General features: G+C 60.0%; 1 protein-coding gene and 1 long non-coding RNA gene across 2 annotated transcripts; one reads left to right on the plus strand and one right to left on the minus strand.

Moving 5' to 3' along the window:
• Positions 1–2115: 2115 nt before the first annotated feature.
• Positions 2116–4590, minus strand: LOC117796580 (protein FAM240C-like). Its single transcript, XM_034644661.1, has 2 exons — positions 4445–4590; positions 2116–2370 (listed from the first exon to the last, which is right to left on the minus strand). Exons 1-2 carry the CDS (start codon positions 4588–4590, stop codon positions 2241–2243), a joined length of 276 nt encoding a protein of 91 aa, XP_034500552.1. The 3' UTR covers positions 2116–2240.
• A 3204-nt stretch (positions 4591–7794) lies between these two features.
• Positions 7795–15209, plus strand: LOC117796581. Its single transcript, XR_004621149.1, has 3 exons — positions 7795–7840; positions 14340–14456; positions 14852–15209. It is a non-coding gene; the product is annotated as an uncharacterized LOC117796581 (long non-coding RNA).
• Positions 15210–15261: the final 52 nt, after the last annotated feature.

Genomic DNA, 15261 nt, shown 5'->3' on the forward strand with positions numbered 1-15261 from the left:
GGCGGTTACTCAGAGGGGCGCGGTGACGTGCATGCAGTTCTTCGGCACCATTTTGGATTTGGTACCATCTGGTGTGGGTTATGCAAAACCTTCCCACGCTGTGGCAGGACGTGTCAGACCAGTATGTCCTGTCACTTCAGAAGGAACTGCAGACGGGCCGCACGGCTTTAGAGAACAGGAGAGGGTGTCTGTCACTGCCCGGCAGGGACAAGGCACCTCTCCGGCATGCGCGGGCGCCCAGCTGCTGTGTGCGGGAGCACCGAGAGTGGCCAGCGCCCGGTGCCCCAGCTGCAGGCCTGGGTGAGCGCTGACCTCCCTTGGGGCCCACGGCCCCCTGTTCCTACCCCCACCCGCTTGCGCCCTTCCTGCCGGCACTCCAGGCCCCGCTGGATGGCGGTTGCTTACAGGAAGAGGCGAAACATCCTGTTTGGTTCTTTTCCTCCAGGATGCTAGGCCTGAGCCGCACCCCCACTTCTCGGAGCCCCGTTTCCTCCTCCGGAAGAAACACAGTAGAGTCTGTTGAAATTCGAGCAGCCGAGCTGAGCTTTGAGGCGAATTACAACAGGGGGTGTGCAGAGGGGGCGCTGCATCCCAGACCCCGAGGGGCCCTTAGGGCTGGGGTCCGGCTGGCTGCCCTCCATGCCTCCCTCCTTCCTCACCCAGCGCCTCCCGCTTGGGAGCCCAGCTGGGCTTTGTCCGGGGGCCACTTACTGATGGAGAAAGCACAGACGTGGCTGGTCAACTGCCTGGTGTTGGAAGGTGGTGGGTCATCAGAGGGAAACGGGCTCTGACACGGAGCAAGGAGGGCACGGCTGCTCTGGAAGATTCCGCACAGCCTCGCGGCAAGGGCTGCTGCATCAACACGCTCTCCCGCCCTGCCACGGTCTAACTGGACAGCTGAGGCGATGAGCGTTGACAGTAACAGCGTTCTAAGGGTATCATCAGATACAGCTTCCCTCCAGCAGCCCGAGGCTTTGCGGGTGTCAGCGAGTGACTTCTGTTCAGGAACTGTTTGGGGCTATTAATGGCCATGTTCCCCAGCGTGTTTATCACTGGAATCTCCTGACTCACGAGTGATGATGGACAGCCTGGGGGGCGACCAGGGGAACATGTGTTCATGGGTTGGTGTCGTAAGGGACGCTCGCCGTGTTCTCTCCACTTGCTCATTTGGCTAGCCAGACACCCGTGCTTTGTGTCAGGTCGGACCTGTCTTTCTGCCCGGTCTGTGTGGTCAGCTCTGGAAATGCCCTATGAGGAGTCTGTGCTCAGCTCCGAATGCCCCTTAGCTATCAGTCAATGTGCTTTCTCTGGGCAGTGTCCCATGACTGGTGAAGCCGTGCTTATCCCCCCTGCTTGCCAACTTGATCAGGGGGTCACAACAAAACAAAACGTCTGGAGACACGCCGCGGGCTAGATCCCATCCCCCAAGCCGGGGTTGTGTGTCACTGAGGATGGGATGCAGTGGTGACAGCGGGCACACGCAGTAGGAACGTGGGCAGTGGGGTTTGGGCTCGCCTGTCGGGACCGGTGCCGGCTGTAGTCTGGGTCCCCATTGGTGAATGTGGCCCAGGTCCTCTGGCGGCCTGGCTTCAGCTGTGTGCAGGGCCCTGCGGACCCTCCAGGGTGGTCACAGACACCACGGGGGCGCCAGAGGGACAGGACGGAATGTGGCAAAGCACTGAATCCTGGCGCTGAGAGCCTTCGAGGACTTGGGAAATACACACCTTCCAACTGTAAAAATAAGGATGTGTAGTTTCCTGAGACGTTCTGGGTCATGAACGAAGTGTTCAAGGGGATTCGGACCAGCACAAAGCTCTACACAGTGTCGCGAGGGGCAGTGTCCTGGGCTGGGGATTTATGTGCATATTGTGATCAGAGGGCGGACAGACATGTTTAAGTCTCAGGCAGAGAAGACGGGGGCACAGCCCGGCCCCCCAGACTAGTCCCCCTCGGGCTCCTCTTCCTCTGGTGGCTTGTCCCAGGCTAGCAACATCACCGCAAGCTTCTAACATGTGCAAACCTAATGATACGAGGAAAATTTTGCAGAAAACATGTAATCTGGTTATCTTAGGTTTTATTGGGGACGTGCTGAGGGATAGAAGAGCAGAACCAGGCTGGAACCTGCTGCCAGGAGAGCCCGTGAGCTTATCCGCGGCTCTGGCTCCTGGCAGTGGTGGTCCTGGAGCACCGGCACTCGCCTGGGGGGTTTCGGGTCCCGGGGCAGGACGAATCTGCAGGCCTCAGGCGGCGGTGGTGTCCTGCGTGTGGAAGGGCTCGGTGCCCAGCAGGGAAGGCTGGGTGGCCACCTCTGGGGGGCCCTGCAGAGCCTTGGTCCTCACCTCCAGCATCCGAGCCCACTCGCCGCGGAGCCTGCGATAATTTCAGCCTGTGAGTCAGCGTCTCAGGGCCGGGTGGCAGCCAGGCCTCTGTCGGCACCTGAGCACATGTTCCAAGCCAGCCTGGCCCTCCCGGGCTGCCAGAGGCTGTGACCTTGTGGGGTCCCAGAGAACCCTGCAACCTCCCGGGGCTGGCCAGTCCCAGCCGGGGGCCATGGCCCCACATGGAGGGGCTCACTCGGGTCTCTAGCCCAGAGAGGGAAAGCGCTTTGCCCAGGAAGCAGCTTCTGGAAACTTCTGAGGCCCAGAGAGACTGAGCCATGTCCTAAACTAGTTTTCGAGTGGGCCTGGTGTGTTGGGTAGGAGTATGTGCTCACCAGGACTGGACAGAGTGCCCATGATAGGCCAGGGCCCCTCACCAGTGCCCCTGTTGGGTACCCCCTCCGTCCCTGCGCTGCCCACCTGCCCAGCCCACATGCATGGAAGGTGACCACAGCACGACACACAGGGGTGGCCGGGTGAGAACAGCCTGGCCATCCATGAGCAGGTAACGGCCATCCGATGCCTTAAGGCCCTGGTGTGTGGTTGGGTTTGGGGGGTGCAGTGTGGGCTGGTGCATAGCTTCCGCAGACCTCAGAGGCTGGGGACACACTGGTGAAAGTCAGGTGCATGGACACTTGTCCCCACACCCAGGGACCTAAATGAGGGCGGTGCCTCCAGCTGCAGGCCCCCATGTGAAGGCCCCATCCCTGCCCCGTCACAGGCCACAGCTGCTGACTGCTGGGCTTGGGGCCAGACGTCAAAGAGCCCCTGGCTCCTGGGGGCCCATGGGATGGCTGAGGGGATGCTGTCAGGAGTTGCTGCTGTCCAGGGGACAGGGCACAATCTTTCTGGCTGTGGACTGTGGCCTAATAACCAGCCGTATGTCCCTTGCAGACTGTCACACTCCACAGTCTGTCTTTGAGCAGCCCAGACTAACTCGGCCATCGCTGACCACACTCTTGCTGTCTGACCTGGAGTCCATCCCTGGGGCCTGCACCCGTGGGCGGAAGACCCAGAAGCTTCTAGGGCCTGATGGCATGTGTAGGACAAGGGTGGAGACCGCAGGAGGGAGCTGAGGGCTGGCAGGAGGCCTTAGAGCAGGTCCCTTCTTCCCATGTTTGGGGTCTGTGCTGGGACCCCTGCCCTGAGAGGTTAGGAGGGGGATGTGTCGTGCAGGGGGATGGCACCGTGGCTTCCCGTACTGTGCCTAACGGGGGAGACGTCCTGGATGATGGGGGGGGGTAGCCCGCCCAGCAGCCAGACCTCTGGCAAGGTCAGCACCACGTCTGGTCCCACCGCGGCTGCCAGGCATGCTCTTTCCAACTGGGCTCCCAGGGTAGCAGCTGCCAGTGCTATCTGGGGATAAAAGCTGTGACCACTTCGGAATATCTGTCCATTTGAGCCCTTGTCTAGGTGCGAATTGTGTGCTAATCTGCCCTCTTAGCTGTCCCTGAGACCAGGCTCTCCTCAGTCTGCTCGGGGTCTCCCAGGAGACCCTCTTCAGCACCCACAGGCCCTGGCCTCCATCCCAGGGATGAAAGGGGGCTTTGGATCTGCTAATGTGTGGGGAGGACTATGATAAATTTATCCTGCACTCAGTGGGAGCAACTGTCAGAAAATCAGTCTTAGCCAGACACGGCTTCTTTGACAACTTCCTATGAGACCTTCAGGATTAGAGGGATGGAGCAATGCGGAATGGGGTGAGTGATGGGGGTGGGGTGTGGGATGGGGTGGGGGGTGGAATGGATGGATGGAGTATGGGATGGAGGGATGGAGGGAAGGAGGGTTGGGGTGTGGGATGGGGGATGGGGTGTGGGACAGAGGGATGGAGGGTAGGTGGTAGCATATGGGGGTGGAGGGATGGGTGCTCTCCTCTCACACCTGGTGACCCAGGTGGCGGTGGTAAGCCGAGTTACTGTGGGTGCTGTTTTGCACTCTCAGTCCATCCTGCTGTGAGGCTGACCCGGGGGGCAGTGCTGGTGGCTGGGAGTGGTGAGGGCAGAGGTGGCCCCAGCGTGGGGGGCTCCTGCCTGCAGCACCCCGGCCTTGGGGCTCAGTGAGCTCACCTGTCCAGGGCGCTCCTGCGTGTCCTCATGGCCTCACTCTGCAGCTGTTCTGTGTGCATCTGGATTTTCCTCTCCCAGAACGTCTTTATCACGCCAGTGTCGACGGCGACTCTTCCCGGGTGCTTCAGAATGTGGCTCTTACTCATTTTCTGGAAAAGGGAAAATTGGCAGGACTTAGTGGCCTGTGCTGTGTGGGCTGCACAGCACAGGGAACCAGTGTGTTAACAGCCGCGGGGCTGGCTCCTCCCCACACACCAGAATGTTCCCTTGCGTTTCTGGGAGCTCGCTAACCCCTCCGGGCATTTCTGCTGCCCCACATGGCATCCTTGCACTTCAAGGGTCTTCTGGACTTTTCTGTAATGGGACTTCATAGGATTCTAGAGCCAGGTGACGGCACCACAGGCCACCCTGCCCTCAGGGTGCTCAGATCCCCACTGTGGGGACCCCGCCCCGAATCTGCCAGGGGGCTTATTTGTAGGGACGCATGCCAGCAGCAGCCAGGGTCTGCCTGCATCTGGCGCTGGCCCGGCCCAAGGGTCACAGCACAGCCGATACTGCCCTAAGCATCCGACCGCGAGAACCATGGTGTCCACTGTGCCACGGGGCGCTTGGCTTCGATCGTGTGTTACGTGTGCTTGGCTCGTCAGAGATGCCTTCTCGTGACAATGGAGGAGGGTTGAAACCCAGCCATGAATGCAGAGCTTCTCACACCGAATGACGTCTCATCAGACGGCACTGTACAAACACGTGGAGGGAAGCGAGTCAGGCAAAGGAGAAGATGGAGCCCATCCAGATGGGGACGTGGGGTGATGCTCACCCCAAGGGAAGGAAGTGAGACGGGAGTCCTGCAGAGGGCTTCTGTGTGTGGGGAAGCAGGTTGGGGCGGACACGATCATGAGAGACCAGAGTGGCCCAGGGTGGGTGCCGGGGTCTTGGAGGAAGGACATCAGAGGGCTTTGAGATTGTCACAGAAACCTGCTGGACGCCTGGTAACTTACATGGTGTTTACCTGGAGAAAGGAGTCATTCAAATAGTGCGGTCTGTCCCCAAAATAGACACAGATCAATGGAACAAAACAAAGATCCCAGAATAAACCCTTCGCTAGGACAAAGCAGGGAAGAATGCGCAATGGGGAAAAGACAGTCTCATCAACAAATGGCGCTGGGAACATGGACAGCTACGTGCAGAAGAATGACACTGGGCCACCTTATCATGCCATGCACAAAAACAAACTCAGAACGCAAGACCTGAAACTGTCAAAGTCCTAGGCAAGAGCTCAGGCAGTAATCTCTCTGACCTCGGCCACAGCGACTTCCTTCCAGACATGTCTCCCGAGGCAAGGGGACAAGAGCAAGAATGAGCTTTTGGGACTGGATCAGGATAAATCCTTCTGCACAGTGAAGGCTTTCGGCAACAAAACCAAAAGGCAGCCTGTGGAGTGGGAGGAGGTGTTTGCAAACGACAGTATCGGATAAAGGGTTGGTGTCCAAAATATATAAAGAACCGATACAACTCAACACCAAAAAACAAAACAAAAACCAAGCAATCCCATTAAGACCGGGCAGAACACGTGAACAGACGTTTTTCCAAAGAAGACATCCGATGGCCAACAGACTCGTGGAAAGATGCCCAACATCACTGATCATCGGGGAAACAGATCAAAACCACGATGAGACTCGGCCGCACACCTGGGAGGACGGCGAGACGCAGAGAAGAAACAACAAACTGGCGAGGGTGTGCAGGAAGAGGAGCCCTCGTGCGCTGTCGGTGGGAATGCAACCGGTGCAGCCGCCGTGGAGAACAGTGTGGAGGGTCCTCAAACAGTTAGACATAGAGCTGCCCTAGGATCCCAAAATTCCATGACTGGGTATCCCCCACCCCCACCAAACACCCCCCCAAGGCACTGATTTGGAAAGCTGGTGCACCTCTGTGTTTACTGCAGCCGAGACGCGGAAGCGGCCCAGCGTCCACGGACTGATGGGTGGATAAGGGCGTCAGGTGCACACGACAGGGTGTTATTCAGCCATAAAAAGACTGGAATTTTGCTGTCGGCAACAACACAGGTGGCACGAGAGTGTGTCCCGCTCCGTGAATAAGTCACACAGAGAAGGACGAACACCGTCACATCTCACTTGTCTGTGGGATCTAACATGCAAAGCAAACGGATAATCGCACAAAGAGCAGAATCAGAGCCATAAAGGCAGAGGACACGCTGGTGCCCCACAGGGGAGGGGTGGGGGGTGGACAGAAGGGGTGAAGGGCGGCGGGAGGTGCCGCTTCCAGTTACGGGGAGAGTACGTCCTGGGGACGAAAGGCGCAGCACGGGGGCTGCGGTCGGTGATCCCGTGATGGCGTCGTGTGGGGACAGGTGCGGCCACACGTGTGGCGAGCACAGAGGAACGTACACACCCGTCCGGTCACTCGGCCGTACACCGAGAAGCCCCTACCCTACGTGTGCGCCAGCAGCACTCAAAAGAGAGAGAGCTTGAAGGTGACATTTTATAAACCTCACCTCCTGACGTCGTGCTTCACACGCGTCTCCCAAAGCTGGAGGCTTGGGCTTCCTCACAGGAAGCAGAGACGCTGAGCTCGGGGCAAGGACTGCCGGGCACAGCGGGGATGCGCTGGGGGTGCAGGGACATGGGCGCACACCGAGAACAGCGAGGTGGACAAGGAGCCGCCCGCCGTCAGGCACCGAGCCCGGCTCCACGGGTCCTGGCTCCGCGGTCAGACGCCTCCCCCGCCTGGCCCTTCCCGCGGGCCCTGCGGTGGCACCTTCAGGACCAGGGAACCAGGTCTCATTGCAGGGAAGATGCTAGGAACTTTCATAGCTGTTTGACAGGAATTTTGTGTGGATTCCGTAAAAAAAAAATCTGGGCTTATATTTTATGTATTTTAAATGTCATTTTCAATAGTTTATTTTTTTGTGTTTTAACAGAGTGCCCATCCACAACGGACTGGACGCGGTCGGGCCTCAGACAGTGGCTCTGAGGAACCCCCCCCAGGCACCCCATCCAGGCAACTCTGCGGGGGGCTTCTCTGTCCACCTCACGCCTCTGCTGCCCCGGCTCGGCCTGCTCTGCTGACCCCTCCTGCCCCGGCTGCCACTGCGTGCCCACTCATCGCGAGCAGCCCAGGAGCTGAGGCCACGGGCTCGAGCTGGTGGCTCCCTGCGGAAGTCGAGGTTTGGGGGAAACAGTGCCCCTGCCTGCCTGACCTATCTTAGGGACCCTGTTGTCTCCTCTCTTGCTGCAGGGATCCCTCTTGGAAGCGTCCGCAGCACCCAGGATGCCTACACCCAGGAAACATCTACAGAGTTGGGGCCACGGCAACGTGCAAACATCGGTTAAGTGAGTGGGACACGAATGAAAGGCCCACAAGGAAAGCATCATGAAGGTGTGTGGGGCTTGGGCCAGACCTCAGGGTGCACACTGGCACTCAGCCCCTCCTGCTGCCAGTGTGTGGTGGGGAGCCCTGAGGACCGTCCTGACCCCAACCCTGTGACCTTTGGGGTGAAGGCAGTGGGGGGTGCTTCCTGCCTGAGTCCAGAGGGTATGAGACTGGGAGAGAAGCTTCCCCTGGCCCAGGGCCTCTGGGCTCCATGCCTGGGTGGGCAGGGACAGGCTCGTGGGGGAGGCCCTGTGGGCACACGCAGCAGAGCCCGGGCCCAGGACATGAGCCCAGAGGTGGGTGGTGGTCAGCCTGGCAGGGCTGCCCCAACTGTGCTCTCTGGGGGTTCTTAGAAGCAAGTCAAGACCTGTGTCCCTCACACATAGTCAGGGTCAGAAGGAGACTGCAGGGTTTGGGGATTCTCAATTAAGAAGTTGAGACTTCTCTGTCCTGACAACAGAAAGTCTGGGACCCAAGAGGAGGGCCCCTGGGCTCTGGAGAGTGACTCAGTGCTGTCTCCCAGGCCTCCAAAGAGGATGGGGGCCAGGCAGGGGACAGGGGTCTCTGGAAGGGGGCAAGGTTCTGGCAGTGGCAGGGGTGCTGGGAGGAGGGGACAGGGGTTTCTGGGAGGAGAGTGGGGTGCGGGGAGGAGGGCGGGGTTTCTGGGAGGAGGAGTGCAGGGGTGCTAGGAGGAGGGGGTGGGGGATTCTGGGAGCAGGCATAAGCTTTGAGAGGAGGGCAGGGTCCCTGGAGAAGGGCAGGGGTCCCCAGGAGGCCAGCTTCTGGGTCTGTGTCTCCTATTTCCCGCTTGGCCCTTGGAGTGCTCCAGTCTTAGGGAAAGGTGGTGGTGGAGCTGTGGCCCGTGGAGCTGTGGCCAAGGGGATGTGGCCGTGGAGCTGTGACCGCGGAGCTGCGACCGTGGAGCTGTGGCCGTGGGGATGTGGCTGTGGAGCTGTGGCCTGTCTGTGCTGAGCTGATGTGTGGCCGACAAGCCCACCACCACTGGTTGCCCATCACCAGCGCTGCCCCTGGGGTCACACTTTGCTTCCTGATGGCAGCTACCCCTTGGTCTGAAATACTCCTGGCTGTGGGGCAGAATGTGCCAGAACACCCTCACTAAAAAGTTCAGTTCTACTATTTGAGAGGGAAGGGTCAGGCCGCTGCCTAGCGTGTCCCTTGCGAGCGATTCCCTTGGACTCCTGCTCTCAGGTCCCCCATGAGGGCACATGGAGCCAGGGTCTTGCAGGGGTGCCTGCCGTGGCCTGTCCCATGTCTCTGTGGGCGGCCGGCCCTGTGCTCCAGCACCAGGTTCTTGGAGGAGCCTGCGGCCTCCTTGGTCCTGCACCATCCTGGGAGCGTCTGGCTGTCGGGGCCCAGGGAGCGACACAAGGCCCTGTGTCCCGGCCCGCATCTCAGGCCCTCCTGTGTTGCTGGCTTTCATCCCGATGGGGAGGCACACCGGCACTCTCCCAGTTGGGGAACAGCAGCGTTCGAGGCACAGGGCTTGTCCCCTGCACGCCAGCCGGCTGCGGTGGGCATGTGCAATCTCAAGGTGGTGCTGGGTGCTGCGACCGTCTGGCTGTGCCCGTGCGTACAAGGACCGTGGGGCTGAGCCGACGTCAGGAGAGCGTTCTGAGTGCCTTAATGTGTTGCTGGAAGCCTCCCTGTAGATCCAGGAAATCCGCTGTGGACACCCTCTCTTACATTCCAGAAACTTCTGGATGCGGCAGTTTACCGCAAGGGGCTGCAATCAGCCACGTCCGCCAGCACGGAGTCAGTGCGCCGGTGGGTTGAAGGAGCGAGCGTGTCGCCGGCTGAGAGGTGGACACACAGCCTGAGCGTGCACCCGCCCCCAGTGGTCCCCAGGGAGCTTGGGCACACCTCGGGTGTCCAGGCAGAAGCCCCCGGAGAAACCAGGGGCTGGTGTGATTCATGCACGACAAGTAAAAGCTTGAGGCTGACACCTGCCTGCTCTCCTCTGCCTGGCTGCCCCAGAGGCTCAGCCCTGCAGACCCTCCTGGCATCGAGACAACCAGCAAACAGACAAAGGGAAAACCAGAAAGCCTGCGAGGACACAGACCCCCAAAGGCAGACGTGGGAGGCTCTTAATGCTGTGTGTGCACCCAGGGCATCGCCGCCAGAAATTCGCCTGGAAAAACTCCAGTTCTCGCGTGTGCCCCATCTCCCCCTGTTGTGCTCGTCTACGGGGGACCCCCAAACTCCAAGCCTGTGTCCCGCAAGTTTCGTGTCCTCTGGCGAGTCGGAGCTTACCTCTCAGCTGTTTCTCAGCTGAACCTGTGGATGTCCTGAGGATGTCTTCCCCGGGGTGGGCGTCCTCTGCGTGTCCCTCCAGAGCTCGCTCACCCTTTATGGGCTTCCTGACATGCCCTCGGCGTTGGCTCACTTGCTGGGAAGGACGAGCTGCCTCCTGTCTGGCTGCAGACCCTGGAGACGTAATCTGGCTCCTGGCACCCAGTTATTGGCGGACATGCCTCCCTCGGTCGTCTGTCCAGGAATGTGCTCTGCTGAGCTCGCTCCCTGCTGGAGGGCGTTACTGGGGGCCAACAGCTTTTTCTCCTGAGATGCTGCTGCCAGGGAGCCCGGCGGGTGGACCGGGAGCCGAAGGGCGAGCAGAGGGTGGCAGCTGAGCGTGCGGCTAGCTGAACGTCACGCTGGGTCGCAGGCCTGTGTCTTGGGAATAGTGGCCTTTGCACCGAATACGCCGCCCGGTCACGCCAAAACCACCAGCAAGACGCACCCCGTACGGCACCAGTGATGTTTCGGGGTCGCTCAGGCCCGACCGCCAGCCACACCAAAGTGCTGTCTCCTACTCAAGGCCAACAGCGTGCGAGACACCTTTATTTTAGTACGTCTGAGGCAGGACCTCTGGAGCAGGGGTCCCCACCGCGGGCGCGATCCTGCTTCCACCACAGCAACAAGGTCACCAGGAGTGCGTTCCTTTCCTCAGCAGGTTGTGAGCTGCTTGTGTGGAGCGAATTATTTGTCTAATCGGACAACCGGACCCGCGGGAGGCACTGGGAGCCCGCATCCTGCCCCAGGCAGAGACTTCGGCTTCCCTGGCTTCTTCTCTGACCTCCCAAGTCTGGTGTACGACGCAGGGCGACCCAGAAGTCGAATCTGTGACAGTCCGAATAGACTTTTCCCACAAAAAACCCAAATCAGATGAGGTGGTCAAGTTAAAACAAGACGTGGGTTTTCCGCTGTGGGGAGGCAGCGAGCAGCGACGGTCGGCCAGTGATGAATTTGGAAAAACTCACAAAACAAATACCAGGGAAATGACCAGTGTCCACAACATGCAAAGAGCTTTTACAGGAGAGTAAGGTAGAGTCCACTTGCAAATGGAGAAGGGAAGGGACAGGGGGTCACAGGACAGCAAGGTGATGGCCGAGGGGCTGGGAGGCGGGGGGTGCTTGACACGCGATCGAGGCTCCTGGCAGCCGTGAGGAGCTGGCCGGCGTGTGCCACCATCCTGGTTAAGCTGGGACACCCTTGGACTAATGATGAGACGGTTTGTTAAGAGAGATGCCCTCTCCCCAAACGTTCTCACAGGCGTCTGTGGGTCTGGGTGGTGAAGGCTCCCACACAGCGGCCCGTGGAGCGGCGGGCTCTGTGGCTGCCAGGTGGTACTGTGCAAGGACCCGGCGTGTCCTCCCACCGCTGGAATTCCACCTCTGCCAACAGATGGTGGTAGAGGACCAGGAAACAGGGCCAGGGGCACCCCGCCCTCCCTCAAAACAGAACCTGGCCACCTCATCTGATATGCCTGCTCCCGTCACCCCCGCGTGGACAGAGGGTCCCGGGACCCGTGCCAGCCACCAGGCTTTGGGGAGGCCCGCGTGGCCCCCGCGGCGGTGGCCTGGGCCCCCCTCTTCCCCGAGGTTCAGTGACCCTCCTCCACGCCCCACGAAGTTCTTCAGGCGAGGCTTCGTCGGGCCCCTGGTGAGTGCAGGCCGGCCGGTGTCAGAGGCCCGGGTCAGAGGGTCAGCGCCCAGGGGCCACTGGCCTGGTTGCAGCGCTGAACAGGAGCTGAGTGCCGGCGGTCCCCGGCCCAAGAGAAACGAGGGGGTGTGCACGTGTGGGCATGGGCACGTGTGTGTGTGTGTTTGGCTGTAACTCAAAGTGGGGCGGGAGCCTCGCTCTCGAATGTCCAGGGTCGCGTGTCTGGTGAGGGATCTTCCTTATTTTTCACGTGGCGTTAGAGCAGGGCCCGTATTCTCCGCACCCCGTGTTGGCATCAAGAGGCTCCCTCCTAATGCGGCCCAGCTCCTCGCCCGGTGTGGCTGGTCCCGCGGACTTGCCCGTGGCAGCCCTGACCCCGGCCGCCAGGTGCCTTGTTCCGAAAGCCCAGGCTTCCTAACATCTTTGCTGAGACGCCCCGGTTTGCTTGACGTAATTTTTTATTTAAATCTAATCATTTCCCCCCAGACGTATTTGAAAAGCTGTGCTCCTCCCCCCAGATTGTCAGGAGTACACGGGGATGGCGCCAGTGCCACCATCTTGCCGGCAGGGTTGGGTCTCGGGGGCTGCCCGGGGCGCCTGGTGTTCAGACCGCTGTTTCCCTCCCTCCGCAGCATTGCTGCCACCACAGGGCTGTTGGGCCACACCCCGAAACCTCCGGGCGTGGGGGCAGCGGTCAGGCTCTCCCCACGCCCCGATCGTCCTGCCTCCTACAGCCTGCGGCTGACTTCTCCCCAGAGGTGTACCGGGAGGGAGCTTTGGGGACGAGGGGAGTAAGGACTGTGGGTTTTGCATCCACATTGTGGGAAGGACAAGTACCCGCAGCCGGGGCTCCTGGGACACGTTCTCTGCCTCAGAGGAGACCAGCCCTGCTGACGCCTGAGCTCGGGACTCTGAGGTCCTGACCCGGAGAGAACAGACGCTGGCGTTTTAAGCCGCTCGTTTGTGGTCACGGCTGTCACGGCAGCTGCAGGAAACCCGCACGGCCCGGGGGGTGCTTCTCACCGTCCCTGGGTCTGGAGGACATGAGCAAGCTTCCAGCCTGTTGGCGGGATGATCCCGCCCGGTGATGACCCCCCGTCCGCACTGGGGGCACCCTCCTGCCGAGGGAAGCCGCTCCTGCTGTCTTCCAGCATAAATGAACAAAACGCATCCCAGGTGCCATGACACTGAGGCAGGTGGGGGGGGCACCTGGGGGCCCTGGGGGCCAGCACCTGGACGCTGTGGGGCTGCCTGCACAGGCAGAGGGCAGGGCAGGAGCTGGAGCGGGAGAGAGGGGCTGGGCTGGGGTCCAGATTCAGGGTCAGCTCCTGGGGCCTGGTGAAGGCCGGTGCCCCCCACAGAGGAAAGGCCAGCAGGGGGGCCCTGAGGGCGGAGAGCAGGGCACAGATGGACTCCCCGGGGACAGTGGCCTACCCTGAAGCTTGGGCTGTGCCCGGGGCTCCCAAGGAGGTGGCAGATCTGGGACCTGGGATGGCAGCTGGAAAGAGGGGGCGAGTAGCACAGGCGTGGCCCGGCCCAGGGCTGTCGAGGCATGCAGGGCGCTCCGGGCAGCCTCTCCAGACCCCTCGAAGGCCTGCTGTGTGCGCTCATCACAGAGGGAAATTCTGGGCAAAGCCCCTGCTGATTCCGGCTGTGAATGCTGGGCCTCCCGTTCCTCCACGGATCCGCCGGCTCTCTGCGCTGCGGTGGAGAGCCCAATACAAGCACCATGCTGTTGACTCTGACCTGTCCCTCCCCGTCCTCTCTGCTGGGCTCCAACCACACAGGCCACACCCTACGCTCTTCCACGCGGCCCCCCTTCTCCTGGGCCGGCTGGATTCCGGTGCCTCGTTCTGCAGTTCGCGGCCTCCTGCCTCCGTCCCCAGCGATCCACCCTGTGCCCGTCTGACGCTGTGTTTCTGGGTTCTGAGGTTCCTACTGGATCCCTGACTATCGTTTTCATTGTGGTTGAAGTTTCCCTTCTTTTCATTCAAAGCAAGCATAATTCTAACCGCCTTTTAGAACCCGAGTCTGCTGTTGGACACCGGGGCCATGGGGCAGGCTGGGCTCGCTGCCTCCGTGAGGACGACGGGTCACGGCTCCCCATTCCTGAGCGCGCGTCAGCGTGGATTGCGTCCTGGACTTTGGATGGTGTGTTGTGCAGACCCGGCACCATGTCGCCTCCCCTGGGAGTGTCGGGTTTCTGTTGAATTAGGTTGATCAGGTGAACTCCAAGCTCTGTGTCCCGGACTCCGAGACCAGTCCCTGAGGGCTGCTGGGAGGCCCACGTGTGTGTTTGCGTCAGCAGCCGACCTGAGGCGCCCTCTCTGGCCCCCTTTCTGGGACCCCCCACCACGGTGGCCGCTCAGCCATGCCTGGTTCTTTGCACCGGCTGGATGTGGGTTTCCTAACGAAGGTTTTGTCTGCCTATGTGGGGCCAGCTGCTCTCGGGCAAAATGTCCCCCAAAAGAGAAATGTGTCCAGCACTTGCCTTCCTCCAGGGACCTCGGCCTTGACAGTTCCTGTCTGCTTGGTTGTTTTCCAGCGCTTTCTGGCAGTTACTTTAAATCTGCCCAGGGGATGTAGGAGGCCGCTGGTGCGATGGGAGCGGGCTAAGCTGTGACAGGCAGTGGACGCTTGGCCCCGCTCTCCCTGGGTGACGGTGAGTGTGGCCGGCCCCGGGGGGGCAGCGTCCCTGTACTCTGGGTTCTTGTTGGGACATATGACTGGAACTCCTGGCCAGTGCTGACTGGGGACTGGAGCTCCTGAAACTGGTAGCTGGGCTAATGGTTCCTGGCCTCAGTTTCCCCATCTGTGACCGTACAGCACACAGAAGAGGGCTTTGCCTGCAGGGATGATGGATTTTATAGATTCAGTTATGATCCTTCACTGGAAGTGTTCTGGGGTTAGGAGGCCCCTGAATTTCTGTCCAACCCTACATTTCTCGAATGTGTTTGATAATAGGACCCACATCTATTTTTGGGGACGGCCTATCAACATCCTGGGGCACATGCTTTGACACTTTGGTAAATAATCTGAATATTAACATCATTCTAGGTCACCTGAATTTCATCCCCGGACCAAATGGGACCGCCGTCTGCTCGAAAGTGCTGACTTCTTCTGCCTTTATTTTCCTTGGACCCTGATTTTTTTCATATATTACCATATCAATATATTAATTTTTCTTTTTGATTCAGTTTCAATAAGCCCCCCTCAAATGCAATTAGCTGCTGTGAGTGCATAAATCAAGTACTTTCTAAGGGGAGAAGTGGAAATACTGCTTATCCCTCCACAAAGCTAGGTGACATCAGTTCTCAAGGCGGGCTCACCCTCAGAACGCCCGTCCCCACGCTGTCACGCGCTCCAGGCGCGGCTGCTGAGGCTGCCCTCCCTGCCTGCCACACATGACCGTCGGCGAGGGGAGCATTTCTTTTTTTTTTTTTTTTTTTTTTTTTTTTTTTTTAAAA

This window comes from Ailuropoda melanoleuca, chromosome 2, assembly GCF_002007445.2.
Source record: "Ailuropoda melanoleuca isolate Jingjing chromosome 2, ASM200744v2, whole genome shotgun sequence".
Lineage (NCBI taxonomy): Eukaryota > Metazoa > Chordata > Mammalia > Carnivora > Ursidae > Ailuropoda > Ailuropoda melanoleuca.